This window comes from Gallus gallus, chromosome 4 (assembly GCF_016699485.2).
Source record: "Gallus gallus isolate bGalGal1 chromosome 4, bGalGal1.mat.broiler.GRCg7b, whole genome shotgun sequence".
Taxonomy (NCBI): domain Eukaryota; kingdom Metazoa; phylum Chordata; class Aves; order Galliformes; family Phasianidae; genus Gallus; species Gallus gallus.
In genome coordinates, this window is record NC_052535.1 from 44,359,945 (window position 1) to 44,387,510 (window position 27,566).

The following is a 27,566-nucleotide window of genomic DNA, read 5'->3' on the forward strand; positions in this document are numbered from 1 at the left end:
CTTCTGAGCTCCATGTGCACTGGAGCCCAGAGATGCCCAAGGTCAGCTGTGCACGCAGGAACATCTCCTTTCCCTGCCTTGGGCTCAGAGTTAACAGACCTAGGCAGCAGGGTTTAAAGTTTGGGATTTTGAGTTGCTTTTACAGCCAGGCTCTGTTTAAATCCAAAAGTCGACATCGAGCAAGCTTTGGAGTGCTGACATCCATGGCATCTTTGGAGCACCATCTCAGGGGTTCTCAGCCCCAACCCGGGGCTCCTCCAGCTGCGGGCACTGTGCTGTGTGCGGGAACACCGGGACCTCTGGTGGCCACACTGGGTAAGCATTCGCCTTTGTGCCATGTACCAGCAGGAGCAGGGAGCAACCACCCCAGGAGCACCATGCGCCGTACAGGGCCGTGACTGCTGCAGGACTTTGGGGAGCACCAGCCCCATTCAGAACTCTCAGCAGACAGCGGGGATACTGGCCCATCCCCAAGCACACCGCTGGGCCGTAGCTCCTTCAGCATCACTGCTCCCAGAACATTGTCCCATGTTGAGCTGCAGCACTGCAGCACCTCCTCTGTGGTCCTTCTGCAGCTGATGCCGCCTCCAGCATGCACAAAGGAAGCATGCACCTTCAAAACACACCTTCCGAACATCTCACGTCACACAAACGGGATGTCTTCATCGTAGTAAGTCACATGTCTGTCTGTCTCTGTTCTACATCAAATTATCCTATGCTTAAGGAACTGCTGTGAGTTTCCCAGAGACACGTTCGACAGCTGCTGAAGTCCATATGGCTGGAAAAAGCCAAAGCTGAGCCATTGCCACTGGGTGCTCATTTGCTGAGAGATACCTCCAGTTCAGTGTCTTTTATTATTTTCATCTTAATGCCTGACTGCATCTTAGACTATTTTATATACATATTACAATATATTTTATTAAAACAGGACAAGAGCATTCAATCAACTCCAAGTGGCCATACCACTTGTTGTTACCAAAAATAAAACTGATACGTTTAGTCTATTCAGTATTTTCTTTTTAAATTTCATCTTTTATTCACTCTTGAAGAGTCCATGAGTTATAGCAACCAGAGCACTTCTCGTCTCCTTCCTGAAGCAGCCAACAGAACGTCTACTGATGTTTATGCTGATGTGGCAGCACATCAGATCCTTAGACAAGTATACTGCTCTTGGTTTTTCCAGAGATTCTCCTTACCAGTGCTACTACCTTTCTGGTGGGGATTTCCATGGAACCTCTCCCATACAGGTACCAAACGCAGCCATGCCACGTGCCAAGGCACCACACTATGAACATCCATTTGGAGCCACAACCCCGGATCTGCAGACCCAATCCAGGGGACGGCTGTAGGCAGTGCATATTGCAGCCGCCCTGATCCTTCCACCTCTTCGAAGGAAGCCATAAACTACTCTGGAGCTCCATGCTGAGGGCAGAGGCAATGACTCCAGGGGACAGCAGTTAAACCAAACACTTCTGTATTTAATTAACAGTTCCAGAAGCTCAGAACGCAGACAAATGCACAGAGCTCTGCCCATGACAACTCGCTGTGCAGCACCATCGCCATCCCATGCCTCAAGCACTGCCCACAGCAACTCCTAAACAGGAACAACATGGGGTGTTCATGTAGAACTGAACAGCAGTGTCTATTTGCTTCATTCCACAGAGGTTCCCAACACCTTGGTAACATCGCTCAGCCCAGCAGTTGCCACTTTCCCTCTGCTCCCTGCACGTAGATATTTTGCTCTGTACAACCAATAACAGATTTCCCCCCACTAACAACGCCATCCTATGTCCATGGTGACACACACCGGAACGTCAGTCCTGCTCCTCTTCATCCCCATCCTCATCTTCATCCGCTTGATCTCCAGATTCAATGTCATCTTCATCCTCCACCTGAAATTAAGGTGATCTGTGGTGAGCAATGACATCCCCCCCCTTCTACCCTTCACATGTAACAATGAGCGCCACGAGCACTTCAGCTTTCCATGCAGTTCTGTGCAGTGCTTTGCAATGCCACCAATGGAACTGTTCAGTGTTTCCTTGGGTGGCTTTTCTCTATCTGTCCTATATCTGGAAAAATTCCTCAGCTACAGTGATAGCTCTGCACTTGCCACAGTTATTCCCCAGACTGACATCTCGTTCATACAGCTGGAGCCAAAGCAGGTCAACTGCTACTTCCCCAAAAGCAAAAAGGCACCAAAAAGGACTGATTAAAGTATTGCCATGCCCAGGCTGCCTGAGACCTTACTCAACCCCTTTGTTTGCTCACCGGCATCCCCAGGTCCTTCAGCTTGCTCCTGAGGGCAGACAGCTTCTGGTCCTGGTCAGCGAGCAGCACCAGCAGGTCATCCTGCTCCTTCTTGGCCTCAGCCACCTCCTGCTGCAGTTTGCTCTTCTCATCCTGAAGGATGGCCACCGTGCTGCTAGAGGAGTCCAACTGCTGCTGCAGTGACGCTTTTTCCTCTGAAAGGGCTTTGACTTCACTCTGGCAATAGGACAACCATCGTGTTGAAATTGCCCGGAGAGGAGAGGCATACACCTCCTGTGCATTGCCCTAAGCTTACAGAATGGTGGTGGTACACCCCCCAGCCCCAGCCCCTCCTTCTGCATGGCCACAGCTGTGGGCTGAGGCCCAAGGATGGCTCCATGCTCACACGACTGACCTGCAGCTCCCCTAGCTCCTGCAGCAGCCGGCCCTCCTTCTCTGAGCTCCTCGATGCCACTGCACCGCTGGCACCCAACGCAGGATCTATAGCTGTGTTCTGCAGAGAGGAAGATGGGATCAGAAGCACCTCCACATTGTGCTTGCGCACAACCATCACATGATGCTGTCCTTCCAATTGTGCATGTGCCCATGGACCTACAGCTTTAGCTATTGGATCTGCTGGGAACCATGGCAGCAGTGTGTTCATGCAGTGTGCTAACAAGTGTTCAGTTTCAACACTCATCTTCTAATGCCATGCACTGGTGCTAAGCACACAATCACTCTGTTCTAAGCTATTCTCTATGGCTTTATTGGGAAATCTTTTCAATAAACAAACAACTAAAGAAGTTCTGAAGCACTTGCAGGTCTGCACAGACAGATGCAGCTGCTGTTGGCCAAACTGTTGTGTGTCCATTTCCAAACTCGCATCCTCAGATATTTGAGTTATTCAACTGTACAAAAATGAAATGGGAGAATTTTGGTGTTTTGATCATGGTATAAGCTCAAAGCACTGAATAATGGATTCCTGTGTTAAAACCACTATGAGCAATGTCCTCACAGAGCACTGACTGCAGTCAGATCTCCTCCTGCCTCAGAAAGGATTTCTCTATATCACCCACTGCTTCATTTAACACTGATGAAATTCCTTGCTGATGTGTGTTGGTACAAGTCTGGTGTAGGAAGAAAGCTACCAAGAGCTCAGCAGGAATGTTTTGTACCCAGAGGAGAGATAAGGTGGTATGTCACTGGTACCGTGGCTTGTAGCTTCTGGTTCTCAGTCTGAAGCTTCGAGATCTCTGCAGCCTGCAATTGGATCTGAGTCCTGAGCAGCTCCAATTCCTTTGGGAAACAAAAAAGAAATGCATGTTTCATTTGAGACAGTAGTTCTTCACACCAGCTCCTGTTAATTTAAATCTACCAGGGCAATTGCTTCCCAGCCTCAGTTTTCCAATCACAATGTCCAGTCTGCTTTTGAAACACTGCCAGGTATTCGTTGAGGAGCAGCCACCTGAAATCATGGAGCCCACAGGCATGCAGGCACTTACTCTGTACTGTGAATCTCACTCACACTTGGAAACTTTCCTATAAATACTTGACAATATTTTGCAATGGAAAAAAAAAGATTCTCCTGAGTCCTGCATGCAAGCTGAATTTCTGATGCTGGCATGAACTGCTTGGCAAAAGTAGCTGATTTGTTTTTAGGTACATCATCTCAATGCTCTGAGATTGGCATCACCACCAGAAAGAGGGCCATCAGTGACACCACAGTTCTCAGCACTCCATCCTCAGCTCTGTAGGCAGACACAGCTTCTGTCCAATCCTGAACTACTGTGGCTCACATAGCTCTGCTGAAAGCATGCCACTCACCTTTTGCAGTTCAGCACTGTGTTCCATGCCTCTAGAGCTGCTCAGCTGTGAGGATTGTTCTGTCCCCATTTCCACCTGCAAGGACTTCTGTAATAGCAACAGGAATATTAAACATAAAGCTATACAGAGTAAACACAGTTCTGTGGTCTGAACACAAAGTGAGATCCTACAGCACCACAGCTCACAGCTACACAGGTTACTCCCAGGAACAGTGTGAAACAAAAAGAAGTCTCTGCTCGAGCCATCCCTCACCATATTTGTTATCATCAGCTATGGCTGCACGATGCCATTACAGGGATGGCCCTCACTGTATAAGGCAAATAAAAAAAAAAAAAGATGGAAAAAACATAGCACAGCCCTGTCAACCAGTTCTGCTGGGATTACTGGCTCATGACAGCTTTTTGGTTCTCACCAGGTTCTCAATCACAGCATCCTTCTCCTTGAGCTGCCCCTGCAGCTGCTCATGCCTGTTCCTCCAGTCCTCCAGCTCCTCTCGCAGTTTGCTCACTTCTTCCAGCTGAATGCCATTCATCTGCAGCGTGTCGCCATGGGAATTGTGGTGCTGAGTGTCCTTTCCTAGCAGACAGTTCATAACAAAGGTCAGGGACATCATTTAAACTGTTTATCCCAAAAATGAATGGACTCATTTCCCTTTTCCTTTCCCCTCACAGAGCCACACAAACCATTCTAACTGTAGAGCCCAGCCACAGGGAATTGTTCAGTGCTTCCAAAAGCCCTATATAGAGCTCTCACTTGTCACTGTCAACCCTTGATGGATGTATTTGTTCCATAGCTTGCCACAACCTACACAAGATCTCCAGTACCAGTGAGGCCACTTTTCATTATTCCTCCCGAAGCATACCTAGCTGCACTTTAAGGAGGTTGTATTGGTCCTTATGCTGCTGGATCTGTGACACTTGCTGCGTGACTGTCACCTGAAGCTGCTCATTTTGAGATTTTAATGTGCTAACTTGTTGTTTTAACTCCTCAAGCTCCTGATCCTGGAAAAGAAAAAAGAGAGCACTTGCAGTAATACTGGAATATAGCACTTTAGGAAGGAAAAGAAGAGCAAAGCCTTTCCCAGAATGCAAAGTACTGTTGACTGGGGCTGTCAGTCCTGCCTGTGACGAAAAGGAGGACTCCATGCCAATCCAGACAGGATTCTTGGGGCAAAGGAGTGGGGGGAGACAGCAGCAGTTTGGTACAGAGCCCAACTCCTTCCAGACCTTTGGAAGAGAGCTCCAGCATCTCCACACCAGGGACAGGGAGAGAAGGAGATAGGAAGTCTTGCCCTTGGGTTTTTCTTTGCACCCACTGCAGCCTACACACGTTTGGCTCACAAAGCCTTGGAACCAGCAGAGGTATCTACAGTTAGAACACTCTCAATAAACCTCACTGGATGTCTGGTGGTGTTACTTAACCCCAACTGCACTGCTGCAGGTTGCAGTCATGTCAGGTCCCTGAGCTATGGGGAACAGCTGCATTCCCCAATAGAGAAGTTACTCAGCTCCACTTCTCAACTTTTTCCTCTTTCAGCCACATCTCAGCCATCACCTTTTGAAAGGTGAGAGCAGAGAGCATGGTGTCACTGCTCCTCACCTGTTCTCTGATGACCTTTTTGTAGTGAGTCACTATGTTGTCATGCTGCTCCAGGGTCTTCTTGACCTCCTCCTCTTTTTTATCTTCTTCGCTGGACTTGTAGATCGCTTTACTTATGACACCTGCCAAATACAGCTGCCATCAGCCACAGCCTGCTTCATTCATCTGTTCTGTCCTCATAGCAGTTTCAGCCTCCCCCAGTATAACTCAGTTCAGGAAATGACAAACACAGTGTGTACTTTGGAGAAAATACAGTGGTCACACACAGTCTTGAAAAACAGAAGAGAAGATACTGCATTTTAACTCCATCACACCGCTGTTAATGGGACATTCAGCACTTCAGCCATCAGCTCATAACGAGGAATATAGAAATAAGCAGTGTCTCTCACCCTCCAGTTCCTTCACCAGCTTGGTGAATTCGTGATCAAACATCATGTGCTCGGGGCTGGAGAAGCCAGGCTGTGGCTTCTGTGCAGCTCTGGAATACAGCTCGTGCTTGCTGATGAAGCCAAGCTTCTCAACAAAGTTCTCCCGCCCAATCCTCTTCTCAATAAGCTGCTTCAACTTCTCTCTGAAAGGAGGAGATACATCACAATGGTGAGGCATTGGAACAGGCTGCCCACGGAGGTGGTGGAGTCACTGTCCCTGGAGGTGTTCAAGAACCATGGAGATGTGTACTGAGGGACATGGTGGGTGGGCATGGTGAGGATGGGTTGGCGATTGGACTTGGTGATCTTAGAGGTCTTTTCAAACCTTTTTATGGAGTCTATGATTCTATTCTATAATGCTATGCTTGAGAGAAACAGTAAAGCAGAACAGTTGTTTTCCCAGGTATAAATGTGACTATCCACAGTAGCATTCAATAGCTGACATCGCTCAGTGAGCCATTTGCTCACAGCTGAAGAGCACACAGCTATGAGGCAGAGCAATGATCTCTCCCAAGTTGGGCCCACTAATTTGCACTCTGGAAGGAATACGCATGGCAAACAGTCACCCACACATTCCCAACCCTTAAAGCAGTATCTGCCCCTCATTGACAGCTCGCTCTTGTTCCCACACCACACTCACTTCCTGTAGTTTTCCAGAGAGTTGTCGTTGTAGTAGATGGAGATGCCAAGCAGCAGTGCGCAGAGGCCCTGCACCAGCTGCTCCTCCTCTCCCAGGTTCTCAGCAATCTGTCCTGTCAGCTGGAGCTCTTGTTAAGGATGCTGGAGATATTCCATAAGCACAGTGCATACGCAGTACTTTGTTCCAAAGTTTGCTTTTAGCTCCGTCCCCACTGTGTTTGCTTTTATATCAGGTATCCCTGCAAACTGACTGACACTTCATTTTTAACAGGAATAATCCATGTGACTTGCATGCAAGTGATGCTAACCTGCAGACAGGTCAAGGATACAAAGGGCACGTTGGCTGGGTTGTGCAGGAAGTGTGTGACAGCAATGGAGCAATTGCTGAGCCACGTGCAGAGCAGCATCAACAGTCCAACCCGGGTCTGCACTTTGCTGCCCTGAAAGGAACAAAATCCCCATCAATCACTCTCTTCCCACAATGAAAGGCTCTTATAGCCCAAAGAGCTGCACCAATTCACAACTCACCTTTTCAGTTATGTAAAAAAACACAAGTCACACCTTTGACAATCCCCATTTGTTAGTTTTGCTGAGCACAGCTCCACGACACAAGTATGAACCCATTCATTTTAGCTGTTCTCAGTGCAAACCAACAAGCAACACAGATGTCAAATGTGACTCAACGCAAATTAGCATCAATAGAAAACCATAACCAATTAGTTCTCCATTTATATTAATACCAGGGTAACATGAAGGAACACACACACAGCTCTGTGAGGGAGGAACGAGGTGCAAAACCTCAGCTGAGGATTCCCTTTAAGAAGCACACTGCTATAACACCTCCATGTGCTGCTGCATAAGAACTGCCATGAATTCCTAATGATTTGCACTAGGTAAATAAATATAACACCAAAATACCTTTCTATTCAGACAAGATAACGTATACATTACACCAGAAAGGGAAGTGCTAATTGCAGTGCTGAGTGCCAAGTGCTGAGATTTGCAGTCACACTGACCCTAACACAGTGCACATGGGCAGGAGAGCATTTGGAGCTGTCTTCATCATCTTCCCCTTGACTCCCAGAGGTGCAGGTGAGCCACATGAGAACAGCATGGAATGCAGCCACCAGCACTGCACAGCACTCACCTGCTTGGTGTGCACAATAAGCACTGCATTCTGCCTTAGCAGTCATTCCTCAGGGTTTGTGCACAGCTTTCCTGCAACAATGCTGTGTTGCATTAACACACAAATTCCCTTCCCTGCTGCTCACACTCCAGTTGCATGTCACGACTGCTTCCTGCTGACCCCTACAGGCTGCCCAGCCCTACTGTATCCCACTCTCTTTGCTTTTGCTGTCCCCAAGAGCAGTCCGTTTGGCTTTCAACACTCCAACTGTGCAGTTCCTACCACACAGTACATAATGAGATCACAACCTCCATGAACTGCAATATTTCCATCTACCTACTGAGTTCTTCCCAAGCCTTCTAGATTAGAATCTGGATCACAGAAGTGTATGGGTTGGAAGGGACCTCTGGAGATCATCTAGTCCAATCCTCTGCTAAAGCACATTCCCTACAGCAGGTTGAGCAGGAAAGCACCCAGGCAGTTTTTGATTATCTCCATGGAAGGAGACTACACCACTTCTCTGGGCAGCCTGTTTTAGTGCTCTGTCATTCTAACAATAAGTAAGTTCTTCCTCACATCTGTATGGAACTGCCTGTATTGCAGCTTTGCCCATTGCCCCTTGTTCTGTCATTGCACACTACTGAAAAGAGCCTGGCCTCATCCACTTGACTACAGCATTCTAGATATTTATAAACAGCTAAAAGACCCCCTCTCATCTTCTCCAGGCTGATCAGCCTCAGGTCTCTCAGCCTTTCCTCATAATGGAGACGCTCCAGTCCCCTAATCATCTTTATGGTCCTCTGCTGCACTCAAGCAGTTCTCTTTCTTTCTTGAGCTAGGGAACTCATAACTGGATACAATATTCCAGCCGTGGCCTCACAGAGTAGTGTAGAGGGGAAGGATCACCTCCCTCAACCCGTTCGCCACTCTCTTTGTAATGTGTCCCAGGGTCCCATTGGCCTTCTTGGCCACAAGATCACTCTGCTGGCTCATGGTCAACTGCTGGTCAGCTGTTGGTCAACCAGGATACCACTGGCACTGTTGGCCACAAGGGCACGCATATTGGCTCATGGTCACCCTGTTGGCCACCAGGACCCACAGGTCCTTCTCCACAGAGCTCCCTTTCATCATCTCAGCCCCCAGCCAGTAACGATACATACCAATTAGAAGCATTAACAGCCCCATGGCACAGCCAACTGTGTAACTCAGCATAGTACAGAAACCTCTGAGAAGAACATGTCCTAATGCTCCCAACCTGCAAGCACCACTAACTAATGGAGATGCACACTGTTCATTTTTCCCCACTAGGTGTTCCTTACACCTCAGACTGGCCCCAAACCCCTGGGAACCTCTTTCCCCAGAGGTTCCTCCTGCCCTACAGAGAACACTACGGCATACATGTATGTACAATATAGGAAGTGGATTCAGTGCAGGTTCAGCACAAGTTTGCTTCAGAAGCCAGGAGATCAGCAGCACATCCCCAACTTGGATGGCACTAACTGCTGGCTGTAGGCAGCCTGAGCACACAGCATTTCTGACTGTAATTTGTGTAATAGGTGTAATTTGTCTTACAAGTCCATCTATGAGGTGGATAGGTGGTGAATGAGTATGCCCCGTGGAAAGAAAGCACCCGTGTATCCCAAGATCCTTATCCCAGAGTGTTGTGGAGCACCCCCAGAAGACAAAGAAAGAAGTGGTTATGGCTGTGCCAGGAGAAACCAAATCCAACTGCAACACAGAGCTGTGAGTGGGAACACATGGAGGAGCAGTTAGGGAAACCTCCCAGCAAACCCAAGGCAAAGAAAAGGCCACGTTGGGCAAGGAAGTGCCACAGTTGTGCCAACAGATACATACCCGTCTGTCGATCTTATCGCCCTGCAAGTTACACACATGTTACTCAGGAACTAGGAGTCGAACACATTGCAGAAACATTCCCCAAAGTCTGAATCCCCTGTACCACCAACCAGGCTCTGCTGATGGAAAAGCAGAATATGCCTCTTCTCCCCACCCACGAGTGTAGGGGCCTTTAAGCAAGTCCTAAAATCAGAAGGAGAGAGCCCTCCCTCTCATCCTTTTCTGCAGTGCACCTGCTCGGGAAGAATGTTTTTCCCAAACATGTGGAGTTTCAGCCCAAGGCCAGGCTGGAGGGTGCTGTACCTGTGAGAGTATGTTGGTGCACTGTTGCAGCAGCGACACGGGTGGGTTGCCAATGCTCGTTGCCAGCTGCACCCGCAGGAGCTGCTCCTTCAAAGCGGCATTCTCCTGCAGGGCGTGGGCCAGGGCCACAGCAGCACACCAGTTGGAGAGCGAGTCCGTGGAGAAGAGACCCCCGCAGAGCAGTTGCCCGGCCGACACAGAGCTCCCTGTGGCTGCCAGAGAGGCCAGAGGCACACAGCAGATTAGCACAAGCCAGACAATCAGCTCAATATGTACGACATAAGTCTATGGTTAATACACATAAAAATTAAAGGCCATATATCTCAAGTTTTAGAGAAATCGTAATGAAATCATTGCGCTTGGATCTGACACTCAATTGTGGGGAAATAATTCTGCACAACGTAACAGCTGATGCAGTAAGAAATCTAGATCTCTCTTCTAGATCACAGGTGATCGTCTGCATACCGTCAATGGTTGATGGCAGAAGTGTTGAGACAATTTCCCCTTGTCCTTTGTGGTTTTTGTACAAAAAGCACTGGAAGCAATAGAGCACGGCACAGCGGAGCACAAAGGGCTGCCTCTCGTTCACCATAGACATCAGCAGCACCACGATGGCAGGCCTGTTGGTAAGGGCAAAGAAAACCATCAGGGTAGAACTGTGTGCAGAAACAATGGCTGAGGAACAACAAGTGTCTTAGAATTATAGAATGGCTCAAGTTGGAAGTGACCTTAAAGATTATCCAGTTCTAGCCCCAAACGACCTGGCTATTGTCTTGTCTTGAATATCCAAGTCCTTTACAGGACACTGCCATTGCCTGTACAACACATCATTACCCAACAGGTATACACTTCTCTTCCCCTACCTCGGTGGGTTTGAAGGTGCATTCACAGAGGCAAAGTAGTCCTGGTTCATCTGGCAGCCTCGGATGACCTCTGACACAGTGTTAATGGTCTGCAAAGAGGGCAGAGAAAAAATGAAACAGGTCAATAGTTACATATTTTGTAGTTCAGTAAGAGCAGTGATCTTCACACAACACAGTTATTCAGTCTGACATCTTGGCAGTGGAAAAATTTGCTCCCTCTTACCTCTGTCAGGATATCAGCAGGAACTCCGGTTGCCATCAGGATGGTACAGAGCTGCTGTAGCAACCCACAGTGAAACATGGCCTTCTGGCAGCTGGTGGTAGCACCTGGGGGGTTCGTGGGGGACACAAGCACTCGGACAAGCTGGGGGGAAAAAGAAAGGTGCATGTGTGAGGAGAGCCTGAGAGCTTCCAAAACAAAGAATAAGATGTATCCATTTCATTCTGAGTTTGGTGTAGCTCTCCAAAATTCTGAAGTGTGTGACCCCACTGCAGATGTTGCAACTCGGTAATAAGAAATGAAGCTGTAACTGTTTTACTACTTAGCTCACCGTAATTGCATACGAACTCTTAAAGGAAGATTCTGTATAAAACGTCCCTGGTGATATACTTAACTCCAATCACTATTATATCGTAAGTTACATGCAAAGAAGTTATTTGACATGTCACACACTGCAAGGTCACAATTTGGAAACTACCTGCAGTGGGAGGGTTATCTCACTGATACTGCATTTCACTGGTTCATTGCACTGGTACTGCATTTCAGTACACTGTTACTGAAATGCAGAGAAGACACCTGTTGACATTGGTAACAGAAGCAAAGTGCAGTGTTTTACCTGCAGCATGAGGTGGAGATTCGTTACTTTCTGTGCAGACCAACCACAGTTGTCATCCCCAACTTCAAACCACGGCTTCATGCGCTGAATGTAGGAACCTTCTTTAAAGAAGTTCTGATTGGAATTGTTATTCTTCAGCAAGTTTTGCAGGAGGAGGAGACAGTCTTCCACCACTATTCCTGGTGAGACAACAAAAGAAAAGATTAGTCTGAGATGAGGCAGAGCAATGACTTGTTTCTGCACTTGTTGGTATGTTCCAGAAGGAACAGAGCCCATACTTAAGAACTCTTCATTCTCAGGAGCATCACATTTTGCTTAAGAACTGAATCTCATGCATGAACAAATAATCAAAGATCACTAAATGAAATACATGAATGTTGATCTGGCATATTTCATATGAAACCGTAACTATGGCTCTTCTGCAAGTCTGAAGCAAAAAGTGTTTTACCAAAGAGCACACACTGTCAGAGACAAGCTTCGGATAATTCCATCTGGAAGATAACACTAATAGAGGCAGTCTGCTGCTAGGATGCCTTCCAGTCTGGACTTTATAGAAAGTACAAAGGTTTGGCCCTCACACACGTTAGAGAACATGGCAGTATCGGACCTAAGAGTGGGTGACATAGAGCAGCTGCCCATTCCCCCCTCTCACTGCTGTTGCAGAGCACAGCTGAGAATCTGACCTCAAGGCACAGGCAGGGGGAGCACACGTGGGAGGGGGAAAGCAGCAAGCTCTTGGCACACAGGAGTTGACATACTAAGTTTCCTACAATTATCAGCTGCCCAAAAACAGCAGCTTTGATTTGCTCAATCCTTCCATGCCAACATAGCTGCAATACTTCAGCTGGGAGAGAAGAGGTACATGAACTGCTCCTGCAGAGTATCATCGAGCAGAGACATAGCTTTGTACTGAAACAGATCCTGCAGCAAACTACAGTTTGTGGCAAACTCATGCGTTGTTAAGAAAAACAAAGCAGTACCCATGTGCTGCATCACTGCTGCTCATTCTTCTAACTCTTTTTTTCTCTCTCCCTACACCAACACGTAATAGATTTGACTTTGAACTCGGGCAGAAACACAGGCCTGCGGAAAAGCTTCAGATATTTCTATACCTCCATCACTGTTTCCTTCTTCTGTTACAATATCCAGAAGTCTCTCGAAGGCGTTTTCAAAGGCAACAATCTTCTGTATGGCTGCATTGCTTTTTGTCAGCTGCTGTAACAACAAGACTCCCTTGGCGGGCAGAGAGGAGAAGTGATTACACTGAAGTTTTACCAAGTTTACTACAGAACATCACTTTTTACAAGTCACAGCTCTCAGAAGAACGCTAAACAAGCAGCCTAAGCCTTAAATGGAATCACAGGACAGAACTGCATCCCACCCACCATGGCCATCCAGTTGACAGTCACTAATGATGAAGGCTAAATGGCTGCTGCTCTGAACTTACATCATTGCGTATAACCTCCCTGGAGTCTGCTAGTAAATCCATCAGTCTGGACACACCTGCAAGAAACACAATAGAAATGAGTGCAAAAGATGCAGATTTTTCTTGCTAAAGGTCTTTAGCACCCCATGCTTCAAATTCCTCCAACCCTCCACCACATTTGCTGAGTTTCCATATTAAAGCTCAGCAGTAGAACGCTGCAGCACTCACCCATGGGGCTGACGAGGATGATCTGCTGTACCTGAGGCCCTTGCTGCTTTAGGAGAGAGGTGAGGAGCTTCACTCCAGGCCAACGGACATGGAAATCAAATTCCTTTGCAGATTGAGAAGAGTACATTATGTCAAAGCTGCGTCAAATCAAAATGAGAAAGCTCAAGAACTAAGGAGTGCTCTAACTGTGACCACAGCGCTGGGCTCCCCAGGTCAACTCACACCCCCAAAGCCAGTGACCAGACCTACATTCCAATGGGTAACCCCACTGAGCCCATTGTGCTTCTCTGCTAGTGTTACAACTTTACTTTAAGGTCAGCCACTGGATCACTAACTGAGACAAGCAGCCTTATTTTGCCAGCACAATACTGCAAGTAAAGGGGACGCTCAACTATGACAGCTGCAGAGAAAAAGAATCGATGACTTAACCGTAATGCCAACTTCCAGATCTCCTATCATACTACATATTTTTACCATGCGACAGCTGTATGTGCCATTGTACACTACACAAATTGAAACAGCGGGAAAAGTCACGGAACAGATCATCTTGAGTGCAATCATGCAGCATATGTAGGACAGTGAGGGGATCAGGCCCAACCAGCATGGATTCACAAAGGGCAGGTCCTGCTTGACCAGCTTCTCCTCTTTCCATGAGGAGGGGACTCATTTGGTAGGTGAGGGAAAGGCTGTTGACATAGTCTACCCAGACTTCAGCAAAGCCTTTGACACCATCTCCCACAGTATTCTTCTGGAGAAACTGGCAGCCTATGGCTATCACAGGTATGCTCTTTGCTGGATACAAAACTGGCTGGAAGGCTAGGTCCAAAGGGTGGTGGTGAACAGAGTTAAATCCAGCTGTAGTGTTCTCTGGGGGTCAGTATTGAGGCTGGCCCTTTATTGACAATCTGGACTAGGGGATTGAGTGCACCCTCATAAGTTTGCAGATGATACCAAACTAGCATTGTTCAGCCTGCAGAAGAGGGAGCTCAGGGGAGACCTTATTGCTCCCTACAGCTCCCCGAAAGGAGGCTGTAGCAGGGTGGAGGTCAGCCTCTTCTCTCAAACAACAGCAATCGGACAAGAGGTGATGACTTTAAGTTGCACCTGGGGAGATTCAGGCTATATATTAGGAAAAGATTCTTCTCAGGAAGTGGTGAAACATTGGAATGGGCTTCCCAGGGAGGTGGTGGAGTCACTACCCCTGGATGTAGCAGAAATGCTAAGTCACAGCCTAAAGCAGTGATTGAGGACCTGGTAGGAAGGGAGGACCATCCCAAGGCAGCTCAGGTGTATGCAATGTATCTGAGTGACGAGAAAGGGTGGAGCCAGGATCCACCCCTTTCCAGACCTCATTTAAGGGCTGGCAGTGACAACAGTGGTATCACTTTGGAGGCATGTGTGCTCCTGAGGCCTTCTGGAGGTAAGTAGCTTCTTTCCTTTATTTCTCTGCTTATGGCTGTTGTATTTAAGCAAATCCAAACTTCTTGTAGCCTAGGGCCTTGCTGTTCTACTGTCGTTGCTGTGCTTTCCATTGTGTTACACTGGAGGTGTTCAAGAATCCTGTAGATGTGGCACTGAGAGACACGTCCAGTGGCTGTGGTGGGGATAGGCTAGAGTTGGACTTGGTGATCTTAGGGGTCTTTTCCAACCGAAGTGATTCTAATAACATCAGCAATGTTCCTGCTATAGATTAAGGCATCAGTCTAAATGATAACAGAAATGAATCCAGTGTATCAATTTTTCTACAGTGACTGCATTGCATACCTCAGGAATGTTTATAGCTCCAGCTTTTAAACTCAGAGTAGTTTTGTAGTACTATAAGCCACAAAGTAGTTCAAAAAATCTGATTTTATTAATTTGCTAATCACAGCATACAAATTGTGCTTCTGATTAGTATTTGCATTCACTGAGACTAAAGTTCAGCATTCAGGGATTAAGGCTCAGATATGCTGGGAATATTTAATGCCACCGAGAGCTGGACATAGTTCCATGAAGTGACAGCAGAACACCAGTTTTTTCTGTCAACTGATCTCTTTCTTGCTCATGGCATTATCATAAGTATTTTTCTCAAAGGGGGGAAAAGATAATTGCCCAGGAGATGTCAGGGCTTGTAGAGAGGGCTTTAAACTACATATGAAGGGGAAGGGAATAAAGCCAGGCCTGCTAGAGATGAACCTGGGGGAGCGGTAACAAGATCAGGCACGAGGCACAGGGCTCAGACGAAGTGCATCTACACCAATGCATGCAGCATGGGCAACAAATAGGAGGAAGCCATTGGGTGGCAGGTAAACTATGACTTAACTGCCATTACAGAAACATGGTGGGATCACTCCCATGACTGGATTGCTGCAGTGGATGGCTACAAACTCTTCAGAAGGGATAAGCAGGGAAGGCAGGGTGGTGGCGTGGCTCTTCATGTTACAGAGTGTTTTGATGTTATTGAGCTTTTGGCTGGGGATGATAAGGCTGAATCTCTATGGGTAAAGATCAGGGGAAGGGCCAACAAGGCAGTCGTGATGGGGGTCTTTTATAGACTGCATAACCAGAACGAGGAGACAGACGAGGTATTCTACAAGCAGCTGGCAGAAGTCGTGTGATTACCAGCCCTTGTTTTCATGGTGGACTTCAACTTCCTGATATATGCTGGGAATACAACAGAACACAGAAGAAGCAGACTAGGAAGTCTCTAGAGTGAATAGAAGATAACTTCTATCTACAGCTGGTGACAGAGCCTACTGGGGAGGTGCCCTGCTAGACCTGCTGTTCACAAACAGAAGATCCGGTGGGAGATGTGGAGTTTGGGCACTGTCTTGGACAGAGTGACCATGAAATAGAGTTCTTGGTGGAGTGAGGAGAGGGGACAGCAAAACTGCTACCTTAGACTTCTGGAGGGTGGACTTTGAATTGCTCAGGAGACAAGTAGGGAGGGTCCCTTGAGATTCAGCCTTGGAGGATAAAGGGGATCGATGGCATCCTGGCTAGTATCAGAAATAGTGTTGCCAGCAGAAGCAGGGAAGTCATTGTCCCACTGTATTCAGCACTGGTGAGGCCACACCTTGAGTACTCCATTCAGTTTTGGGCCCCTCATCGCAAGAAAGACATGGAGGCCCTGGAGCGTGTCCAGAGGAGGGCAGTGAAGCTGCTGAGGGGTCTGGAGCACAGGCCTTATGAGGAACAGCTGAGGGAACTGGCACTGTTCAGTCTAGAGAAGAGGAGACTCAGGGAAGACCTTACTGCTCTCTATCCCTATCTGAAGGGAGGTTGTGGTGAGGTGGGGGTTGGCTTCCTCTCTTGTATAACTAGTGATGGTCTCAAGTTGCACCAGGGGAGATTCACGTTGGACACTGGGAAATACTACTTCTCTGAAAGTGTGGTCAGGTGCTGGAATGGGCTGCCCAGGGAGGTGGTGGAATCATTGATCCTGGAGGTGTTCAAGGAACATGTAGACATTATGTTGAGGGACATGGTTTAGTGAGAACTATTGGTGATAGGTGGACAGCTGAACTGGATGATCCTGTAGGTCTTTTCCAACCTTTGTGATACTATGATAAACTTTGTTTAGAACTTTCCTAAACAATTAGGAGTAACAAAGCCGTCCTTGAGCATGAATTCAGTGGGACATGAGTTGGAACCATATTCCAGTACTCATAGCCATCAACTCATGGTTACTTACTGATCAGCTCAAATAATATTCTGGCACAAACTGCCGCAGCTGATTGTGGACCAGCAGTCTTTACTATTTCTCGTGGAAATAATTAAAATCCTTTCCATGTTATCAGTCTTTAAAATCTGGAATGAATACTTTTTTATTAGGGTAACAGATCTCACTCATCTCTGAACCCACACTTGCTGTAAGGTCAGACAGCACCATACATCTGACACAAAGGCTTTATCAAAAGGGCAAAACCACATTCATTAAGATGATAGAACACACCTCTCTGTGCAATGCCACATATCCCTCAGCATCCCAAAGGCAGCGTTGTCACTCACCTCCACGAGTGTCAGCAGCAGTGTGACGTTCTCCGGCTGCTTAATGAAGATCTCTGTGAACTGACTCCCCAAGTCATCACCTTGTTTTGGTGAGTTCTCCTCTGCAATCACCAACAGTGCATTACAACATGCAATTAGAGGAACTTCAACTAGCTGTGGGTTTTGTTCTGGCTAAAACATAGAGCCAGGAACCACAAACAAGGCTTTGAGTCACTGCTCTAATATTAATGTTGGTACATTTAAATAACTTCCCAAGAAGACAGAGCAACAGCTGTACATAAAAAGAGATGGGGCCTGTCCTGTTCTTAACAAGTTTTGAGAGCTGTTTTGTTTTAGAGCAAGGAAGAAAGCAGTCTACCAAAAAGTAACTTCTTTCAGTAGAAAGATGGGGAAAAAAATTCCATCTCCATTTATCCAAATTCACACTTCTCAGCCCCATATCTCCCTTGATAGAGATAAAACCAAACACTTTTGAGTGCCTGAGAATTTGGACATGCGGAGAGAGTTCTAAGAGCAGACAGGGAAAATGAAGTGCCAGTGGTTCCACAAGTCCCCAATGGTCTGGGAGAAGATTCCTCATAGGGATCTTTCAGCACTGAATGGGAAAGGCAAAGTGTTATGTCATGTGGAGAGAATTCTAGCCAGTGTGAAGAATGTCAACCATCCAAAAACCTTATTATGGTGCTGCTGGCGGGCAACATTCAACGGTTTCCACTGACAAATCTGGGAAGTTCAAATTCAAAGAAAATTTTAGAGACTTTGGGCTGCATTAAAGAAGGAGTGGCCAGCAGGGAGGGGGAGATGATTGTCCTGTGCTTGGCTCTTGTGAGGCCCCATCTGAAGTACTGTGTCCAGGCCTGGGGCCCCCAGTACAGGAAGGATGTGGAGCTCTTGGAGTGGGTCCAGAGGAGGGCTACTAAGATGATCAGAGGGCTGGAGCACCTCTCCTGTGAAGAAAGGTTGAGGGAAATGGGCTTGTTTAGCTTGGAGAAGAGAAGGCTCCACGGAGACCTCATTGTGGCCTTCCAAAATTTGAAGGGAGCATATAAACAGGAGGGGGGATGGCTGTTTACAAGGGTGGATAGTGATAGGACAAAGGGGAATGGTTTTAAACTGAGGCAGGGGAGGTTTAGGTTAGATATTAGGAGGACGTTTTTCACTCAGAGCAAGGGTGGTGATGCGCTGGAACAGGTTGCCCAAGGAGGCTGTGGATGCCCCATCCCTGGAAGCATTCAAGGCCAGGCTGGATGTGGCTCTGGGCAGCCTGGTCTAGTGGTTGGAGACCCTGCACATAGCAGTGGGGGTTGAAACTGGATGATCATTGTGGTCTTTTTCAACCCAGGCCGTTCTCTGATTCTGTTTTCATTTTAGTCAGGAGGAAAATGTATTTCATGCAACTCCAATACAGTTTCTGGGACTTCAGCTTTCTAGTGAGGACAGCTGAACCACCCAGTAGTAGTCACACCAAAAAGGGATGGGCATTCAGCTCTATGGGACACCAGGGGACACCTCTAGGAACTGAGCATTGCATTGGGCCTAACAGAAGGGCTCCTTGCTTGTTGTGTTCTCAGGAGCATAGAAACTCAGAGGCTAAACACACATGAAGTAACTGCTGGGGAGCAACACAAGGACACATCCATGTATGATCCCAACTCGGGCTAAGCAAAGGCACTGTTACTCAGCTCTTGAATGTTTTACCCCAAAACCATACTGCTATGCATCCTGCACTACAGCACTGCCCTGTGCCTGTGGGTGGAACCATGACACAGCACAGCTGGAAGGAGCAAGCACAGGAAGAAATGCAGCAAAGCCACCACGTTCCTGACCAAATCCAAAGGGCTGATTGAGGTAACTGAAGGCAAAGGGAGGATATCTTGCCCTCTCATTTCAGCTGTAGAATTCATAGCTGCCAATAAACTGTTGGCAGCTGAGTGGCTATATATAGGGTCAAAGATTGCAAGTGACCTTGGAACTCTGCAGCTCCTTAGGGGGACTGCAAAGCAGAAACCACAGGACTGACAGCGTTTTTCTACTGGTGCCAAGAAAAAATAATTTTAATCCAGTAAACTCCGTTTCCTTTGGGCTGAAACAGAGATTCATGACACTAGCACCCATTTCTATGGACTCCAGTACGCGTAGGAGATTGTTATTTGGTCTCTCATTAGGCTGGAGCTGACGATTTTTCTGATGTAGTTTAGCTGTATTCTTACCAGGAAGCGGAGACAGGCAAGTTGCTTACAATAGGGACAGAGAAGCAGCAGTGCTCTGCTGAACATTTTGGGGTGGATGAATGATGGGGTATGAGCAAAGTAACAAAAGGGAGGACAGGCTGCATGCAGGAATACATCCAGCCCAGACACGTGGCACCTAGCAAAACCCAGGTGCATCTAACAAAGTGTTAGAGGTCAGCTTGTGGCAGAGGTGAGCGCTATTTCACCATGCAGCACTTAAAAGGGACACTGGGAAGGATCTTCCCCAAACTTTGGGGCTTCTTGGAAAAAGAAACCGTGTGTCTGTGCACTTTTGTGACATCCTCAATAATAATTTGTCATTATTCCAATCTCAAGAAGTCTGCTGACATTTGACATACCCCGATCACATGAGAAATTAAACTGGTAACACCCTTTGGCTCCAAGGCAAGTTTGCGTTGCGGAGCAGAATGCAAAAAGCACCAAACCTCAAAGCAGGTCCTTGCAGTGTCCTTTCTAACAGCAGAGAGCGTTATGGTGTGAGCAGCACTACTGCTATGTTTATAGGAGTAAAGGTTCCTTTACCTTCAGAATCATCTGTCAGTGCAGATAAAGGAAAAAGAGAGAGAGGTTCAACAGTTGAGCAGCATTCCAACAGCAGCACAACATTGATGTTTGGAATAGCCCCCCTCCTACATCAAAGATGATCCAGAAGTGCTCCCAGCAGGGGCTGGAAAAAATCATCCCACACTCCTCCCAGTACTGATGCTGCCACACACAAAACCCAAATCTGTCAGTTTTTTAGCTCTTACTAAGACTGCTGTAACATTCTCCTGAGGAACCCAGCAGTAAGGCACTACCAGGAGCAGGAAAAGAAGGGCAAGAAAGCAAAGAAAACAGACAGTGGGAGAGAGTTTGCAATACTATGTCACATGAAATACTTCAGTTTGCATGCAGCTACCTAAGTCAAGAGATAATACATTGTAGAAGGCACCGCAAAAGGACACATGGCATAACATGATGTCAGCACACTGGCAGAAGACTGTGTACATTGGACAATTCTCACCCACTTCCATCAGAATATTTATCACTTGGTTAAGGGTCCTTTGAAAAAATAACTTAAGAGTGAACGCAGCAGACGGGTGACTGGAACCCAAATGCATTGTGCCCATTCTCAGGAGCACGTACGCTCTGCCTCATTTGATGGAAACTGAAAAACACAATTCCTGCAGCTGTCAGGGACTAAGGAGGCTGTGGCAAAGGCAGATGTAACAAACCATCCGTCCCTTTCTCACTCTGGGCACTCACAGCTCCAGTGTATGTACTGAATTTTATGATGATTTTTCCACTACTGTCATCTTTTGCAGAGCACTGATGGTTCTGTAGAACGAGGAGTTACTTTCCATGGCTGCTAGCCTCACAGCTTTGTAGGCTGATCAAGAAAGGCCTTTCAAAATGGAGGGACCACTGAGTACTGCAGCCTTGACCAACTCTGTAGGCCCATTCCAACCTGGTTGGTGTTTACATAACACTGATTTTAAAGTTAATCAGCAGGAAGTCCAATGTTACTTTTAATGCAAGCCCTGCTCAAAGATGTTCTGCATTGCCTTAACGGCTACAGAAATACAGCAAGCGTGAGTGTAACTGTACTGCACTACAGTTCATGATTAAACACAGCCACCAAGAACAGCATCCCCAGAGTGACAACAGCTGTCACTGCCCCAGCTTACCTTGTTCCTCCTCTTCTAGGTCATTCGATATGACGTTGTAGAGCGTGTCCAAGGCATAGCCAATTATTTCAGAATCTGAACTGGGAAGAAAAGAACCACTTTTCTTTAATGACTTACTCAATTCCAACTTCTCTTACTGTTTCTTCTCTACAACATTGTTTTTCTGCTCAGGCAGTCCTCCACACAGCATTATTGTGAGCGAGAAGACCTGGTGATGACAGCTATTTTATAATACCACATTTTTACCAACCATGAGCTGCCCGGCCCTTAGATGAAGCCAAACCCCTTTTGCCAGTTCCACTCCCTGGGGCAGTCCTATCCAGAAAAGCCAGTGACACAGGACAATCACAGATGATGTCATTAGGAGCACATACTCCATCCTGAGCCTCCCTTCCACTCCTCTGTACATCAGGAGAGACCTCCAATATGAATTAATGGAATCATAGAATGGAATCAAAGAATAGCTTGGGTTGGAAGGGACCTCAAAGATCATTCAGTTCCAAGCATCTCCCAAACAGGCCAGTCCAGGGTCACCAGCTCAGCCCACAGCCAGTCATTACAGGCCTGCAAGCTCTTAACACACTCAGGAAGCTGCTGGGGCTGCCCATCCAATTTCTCCAGCATCAGCTCACTTTCTGACACCAACATGTTTTTCTTACTACGTCCTCCTTTAACAGATTCCTTTTTCTTCTGCATCCAAACAATCTGCAAATCCAATGCTAAAACAAACACAATGCCAGAATTGAGGGGCAGAAGAGGGTGTAACCATTTTTGCCATTTGCTTTGTTGCCCAGTCATACAGCATTGAAGCGCGGCTGGTCCAAACAAACTGAAGCACTGCCACACACAGGAAGGCACCTGAGCGTGCATCAGGACAAACCCAACAGCTATTTCCATATCTCACGCAAGCATCAGGAGAGTACTGTCACAACATGACCTCATTCAAACTTTCACATATTGATTTCACTAATCTGCAAAACATACAACATAAGGCTTCTGCACCACCAAGGAGGTATTTGCATTTTAAGAAGCTGCAATGCCAGCTTGCAGCAAACCCTCCAAACAACCTGTCCAACCAGCAGCCTTAAAAGCCAGTTCTAATTGAGGTCAGCTATCCTTGCTAGGCCACTAATTAAGAATGACATTTACAGCACACCTACGGTGACCCATCAGCTGAGAGAGGATGGAATGGAGCAATCAATAACTATACTGCTTGCATCACTACAGTGAAGGCTTTAGTGAGTTCTCAAAGAGACAAATCAACTCCCTTTACATGTCACTCACACTAAACCAAAAGCCAGGAACCACCAGCTCTCAGCACTGTCTGTCCCATGATGTTTGGTTGTAAATGAAACCTTGCCCTGCTGTTCCCCTCAGGTGAAGCGTGCAATTTTGGCTTGCCATCAGTGTCATGCAACTCACACTACCAGTATTTAAGTTGGGCTGTAGTGGAAACAAGGAGAGAAACAGCAGCTTCTCTTCTACCAAGATGTGAGTCAGGGCACATACATAGGAAGGTTTGGTCTGTGTAAGCAGCCTCAACCAGCAGGTACACTTCTATTGCCTAGTTGCTTATTTCCTCTTTTACCTTTACTGCCATTTCAGTTCAACACAGTACTACAAAGCCCATGGTTTCTTTTTCACGTGACTGAAACAATTCCACATCTGCAAAAAACATGAAAATGAATTTCTGGAGACTCATGGGGAAATAAAAAGCAGTCTCAGCCTTGCTTTTGCTTTCCTTTTCGCTCACAGGAGAGAGAACACTGCAGCTACAAAAGAATAATCAAATATCACACAGATATGGAAGAAATTGGTCTCATTTTTCTTGCTGGAAGAACAAAACCAGGACAGCAGCATCACATCTTTGCTATTCACCGCCTTGCTTCCATCTGCTGTTCATCACATATATCACTATTCCCTTGATCGTTCTGTTCAGACTCAAACTGTGCAGTTTTTGCACTGCAGTGAAAATCTTCAGTCAATAAATTGACCTCCACTGCCTCAAGCATCCACAGAAAACACAGCCTTTCTGCAAAGCACCAATCCAGAATGAGCCATTGGAGCACTTTCCCTCTGTTCTTGGGACTCCTACGTGGCACTTGACTACCATGTCAGCTCAGTTCCCCATGAATTCGCAAACAAAAGCAAAGAATCATATGGCATTGCAGGTGTCCGCAAGCTGTGCTGCCAGTGGAGAGTACCTCCAAAAGCTTTTACTTGCTCTTCTAAAACAAAGGCATTTCCTTCCATGAATTTCCACCCTGTCTCGTGGAGTAGGAGGAAGCAGAGTGCTTCTATCATGTCACCAATGACAGCATGCCCGGAAAGGACTAACAACGAACACATTTCTTCTTACAGCAGCTTTAATAGAATGCGTATCACAACTCTGAACATTAGGAAATTAAAGCACATAAATAACTGAGGTTTGTACCCTACGCAAATAGAGAATACTTTCAGGTCCATATTAGGTTTCAACCCATTAGAATTGTCATAGAACGAAAAGTCAAATGCCAAGTTTATTTTGTGCTCTGCTGTCCTCTTACACACCAGCAGTTAAGTGGAGCTGCTCTGCTCAACAGTCAGTGCCAGACTTCTTTCCTAACAGTCCCTGGTGGGATGTAGCAATGCCCAAACAGGCAGCCAGGAGAAGATTCTCCAGCGGACCATAGCTCTTAACTCATACTGCAAAAAGAACTCTGATTTGTGTAGGAGCCTGGAACATTTAAAAGCTGCCTCCAGTGCTACCAGGCTATCACATGGCCAACGCACAAAGCTGAAAAACCAGCCCAATAAGTCTGCTTTCTATAGAATGAGTTTAAATACTCAGATCTCAGACCAAGCAGGAGACAGAGCTTAAGGCAATCTACAAGAAACTGTGTAACAAGTAGAACAACACCTCCATTAAAAAAAGGAAAGTGGTTCAATATCTATTCCAGGATAAAGGCTGTGAAACAACGGAAGCTGCCAACAGCTGCAAATGAAAGAGAAACTACACAGAACGGATGCAGTCCCCACTTCACGTTTCAAGGGAAGGAGCAACTGAGCAGGCACAAACAAGGGGTGCACTGAAGATTAAAAACGGCTCCTTTTTCACTCCAGATCCACATAAATAGCAGCCAGCTACTGTGCTGCCACAGTTGGCTGAGGTGGTCTGTAATACAAACGACTTTGTGATTAGATAGCGCTTTCAGTCAGCTCGTTTGCATTAGAAAATAATTAGCAGCAAAGTTGTTTCTATTTTTCACACTGCTGTGATATATGCCAGCAAGACAAATGCTACTGGCAATACAGCACTTGTGCATCTTGAACCATTCCATTCATTCTTTGCAAACACCCAATAGGAAAGCACAGGCGCACCTGTCACTGTTCTCACATTGCAGCACTCTGCAGATCAGCTCAATCCTGCACACACCCCAGAGCTCTGCTGCATTCTGCACCCCTGGAATACACCAGAACATGTCAAGACACAGAGCTACAGTGAGCTTCTCTCAAAAAAACACAACCTACAGGCCAGATGATGGGCTGGTCCTCTATAGATTAATTTCCTATTACATGTTCAATCAAAGTTCTGTGGAAACCAGCATTTTTTTTCCCCATCTAAAAACCCCCAAAATAAAGACATATTCACTGTTTTTTAAACTGCTGTCTGAGTCACACAACACATCCCAGCAGAAATCTAGCAAGCACTGATCCTGGAGGAGCAACTGGAGCCCAACAAAGCCCAGACAATCTCCACGTCTGTACTCAGCAGGGTTCTGTCCAACACCTCCACAGCAAGGAGCTCAGTAGTGCTCTGACTCCCCCTCACAGCTCAGATCCGGCCTGATGAGCGGCTCAGGGGATGAAGGCAGCTCCTTGGCCTCATTTTCTGAAGGGCTTCTCTTCTGTGGGACTGCTGCTCTCGTGATCTCCGCTGGTACTGCTCTGATCCTACAAGCTGTAGAGCTAAAGCTGAAGGCGTGAGCTGTAGACAGCCAAGGGAACAGCAATCGCATGGCACCATTCTTACACCAGCCCATAGCTCCTTCCCAGCCAGTGGAACCTGCCAGGTGAGCCTGGCTGCCAGCAGCCCTCAGAGAGCACTGGAGGGTTTCTGCTTCTGATCACTTAAGCAGAGCAGGATGCCACTGTCATGGAGGTCCTTGAGGACTCCTTCCAGATACCAAATTGCTGCCTTCCTAATTTCTTGTACCACTCCTGCTTTTCAAGTATACACATGCAAGTATCCCATGCACGCCTTTAAGACATTTTAGAAACAAACAAATGAAGAAAAAAGAAGCTTTATGCTCAAGTTCAGACTGACAGCGTCACAATACAGCCAGCTGAACACCCTAAGTATGCAACAGTTGAGGCCCCAATCAGAGTAGCACAGAGAGCTCTGAAGTTACACCATGTGGGTACTGTCACATACAGCAGTGCACACAACTGAGAGATGGATAGTAAAAGAAATTAAGTTCCATATTTCTATTCCACAAAGCTATATTCTAATCTAGCTCTGGTATTTACACTAGGAAAAAAAATACATTAGTAGCCATCCATTCTATATGAAGGGGGCACAAATCTCTTATTTGAACCTTTCCAGATAACACATACACTGGAACAGGTTGCCCAAGGAGATTGTGGATGCCCCATCCCTGGAGGCATTCAAGGCCAGGCTGGATGTGGCTCTGGGCAGTCTGGTCTGCTGGTTGGCAACCCTGCACATAGCAGGGGGGGATGAAACTCGATGATCGCTGTGGTCCTTTTTAACCAAGGCCATTCTATGATACATCTGGGGAAAAAATAAAACCACATCTGCTGACATAGTTATTTGCTTTTAAATTCTACCAATTTTCCAAGAACAGGTTGGTTTGGCCTGTTTCAAATCCTTTAATTAATACTGTAACTTTAGTTTTACCCTTCACTTATCCCTTCTATAGAAAAAGATAACCACTTACGAAACACAGAGACGCAGTTTGCTTCTGTTTGACTGAGAACTGCTCCTCCCATCACTAACACTCACGTCCCTTCCATTCTGTTCTGTCCAAGTACACTCTCATCAAACTGTTCACCACAAGCAGTCACCACGAAGCCTCCAGGAGCCCAGTTCACCTCCAGCCGTGTAACCATGCAGGCAGAGGTCTGAATTTATCTATATCAGCAGAAGGAAGGCACCCAATGGGAGCCCTGCCTGCAGCAGCATTACTTACCGGTCAGTCTGCAGGACGTGTACCAGGTGCTCCATGGCTTGGATGCCCACCTCCAGCCGGTACTTCTGCAGGGAGAAAACACAGGGTTGGCAACAAGCAGCCCCAAGCCCAAACAGTGCTATCAGCAGCGCATCCAACCATCCCTGTAAACAGGCGCAGATGCCCAGAAGGTTTCATGAGGAGCCCGTCAAGGACCCCAGGAATCCCCAGGAGCTCTTCCAAAGAAACCCAGAAACCGCCCCAGGAACGCCCCCAAGGAACTCCAGGAACGCCTTGAGATCCCCGGTGCTCACCTTTGACAGCGCCTTCAGGGCGCGTACGGCGTCCCGGCGGTCATCCAGCAGCGTGGAGGAAGCCACCCGGTCGCACAGCTTCTGGATCTGAAAAGCACCGGGCGTAGGTCACAGCACGGCCCCGCCAGGCCCGGTCCCGATCCCCGTCCCCGCCCGCTTCCCGTATCCCTCACCGTATCGGCGCCAGAGGGCTGCGGCCCGGCGCTGGGCCCCCCCATGACGCCCCGCAGGAAGTTCATGGCAGTTCCGCTGCGCGCCCACCGGCCCCGCACACCGCCGGCCCCGCTTCACCGCTCCCAGCCCCGCCGCCACCCCCGCGCCGGAAGCGGCCACTGCGCGTGCGTCGCGACGTGGCGCCGACGTGGCCTCCGGCGGGGGCGTGGCCACAGTAGAGGCGGGACTTAGCGTGAGCCACGCACCTCCCCGTGGGCTGTGAGCGCGCCGTCCTTGTGGCCGCGGTGCGGCGTGCATCGCTGTTTTGGGGTCGCACATTTACGGCACCAGCAACGTGTGCTCCTCACGCTGCTGCAATTCTCAGCAGACCTGGGTGGGTCACGGTGCACTTTGGGAGCGGGGGGTTTCCTCTCCCTAGCGACTGCGGAAGGGAAGCAAGGTTAAAGTCTCTCACGAAACTCAACATTTTCAGCCAGGTTTTATTTTCTACTTGGTTGTTCTAGATGATAGAAAACAAGCATTGCTCTAATGTAAAATAAAAACCTTCCCTCAGCGGAGCACCGACCCTAATGCGGGATCGACGCACCGCACCACACCTACACACACCAGCGCTGCCCCCGCCGCC

At 47.4% G+C, this 27,566-nt stretch overlaps 1 protein-coding gene across 11 annotated transcripts; it reads right to left on the bottom strand.

Annotated features, from left to right (window-relative positions):
- Nucleotides 1-1,004: 1,004 nt before the first annotated feature.
- On the bottom strand, nucleotides 1,005-27,092 carry USO1 (USO1 vesicle transport factor). Of its 11 annotated transcripts, XM_046940118.1 has the most exons (27): nucleotides 26,941-27,092; nucleotides 26,768-26,854; nucleotides 26,475-26,539; nucleotides 21,283-21,362; nucleotides 20,138-20,149; nucleotides 17,364-17,464; nucleotides 13,374-13,476; nucleotides 13,167-13,222; nucleotides 12,832-12,952; nucleotides 11,720-11,898; nucleotides 11,107-11,247; nucleotides 10,884-10,972; nucleotides 10,486-10,640; nucleotides 10,021-10,232; nucleotides 9,718-9,738; nucleotides 7,067-7,177; nucleotides 6,739-6,857; nucleotides 6,060-6,241; nucleotides 5,671-5,792; nucleotides 4,934-5,072; nucleotides 4,484-4,647; nucleotides 4,072-4,158; nucleotides 3,457-3,543; nucleotides 2,663-2,761; nucleotides 2,269-2,484; nucleotides 1,808-1,892; nucleotides 1,458-1,594 (listed from the first exon to the last, which is right to left on the bottom strand). In XM_046940118.1, the coding sequence occupies exons 1-26, from the start codon at nucleotides 27,004-27,006 to the stop codon at nucleotides 1,815-1,817; spliced, it is 2,892 nt and encodes a 963-aa protein (XP_046796074.1). In that variant the 5' UTR covers nucleotides 27,007-27,092; the 3' UTR covers nucleotides 1,458-1,594; nucleotides 1,808-1,814.
- Nucleotides 27,093-27,566: the final 474 nt, after the last annotated feature.

Bases quoted from the DNA above. Each gene is read 5' to 3' on its own strand.
- USO1 (XM_046940118.1), bottom strand. From the start codon at position 27,006: ATGAACTTCCTGCGGGGCGTCATGGGGGGGCCCAGCGCCGGGCCGCAG. The intron at 26,540-26,767 runs GTGAGCACCGGG...TTCTCCCTGCAG, and splicing joins CCCTGAAGGCGCTGTCAAAG to AAGTACCGGCTGGAGGTGGG. The intron at 13,223-13,373 runs GTGAGTGCTGCA...TGTTTCTTGCAG, and splicing joins CATCCTCGTCAGCCCCATGG to GTGTGTCCAGACTGATGGAT.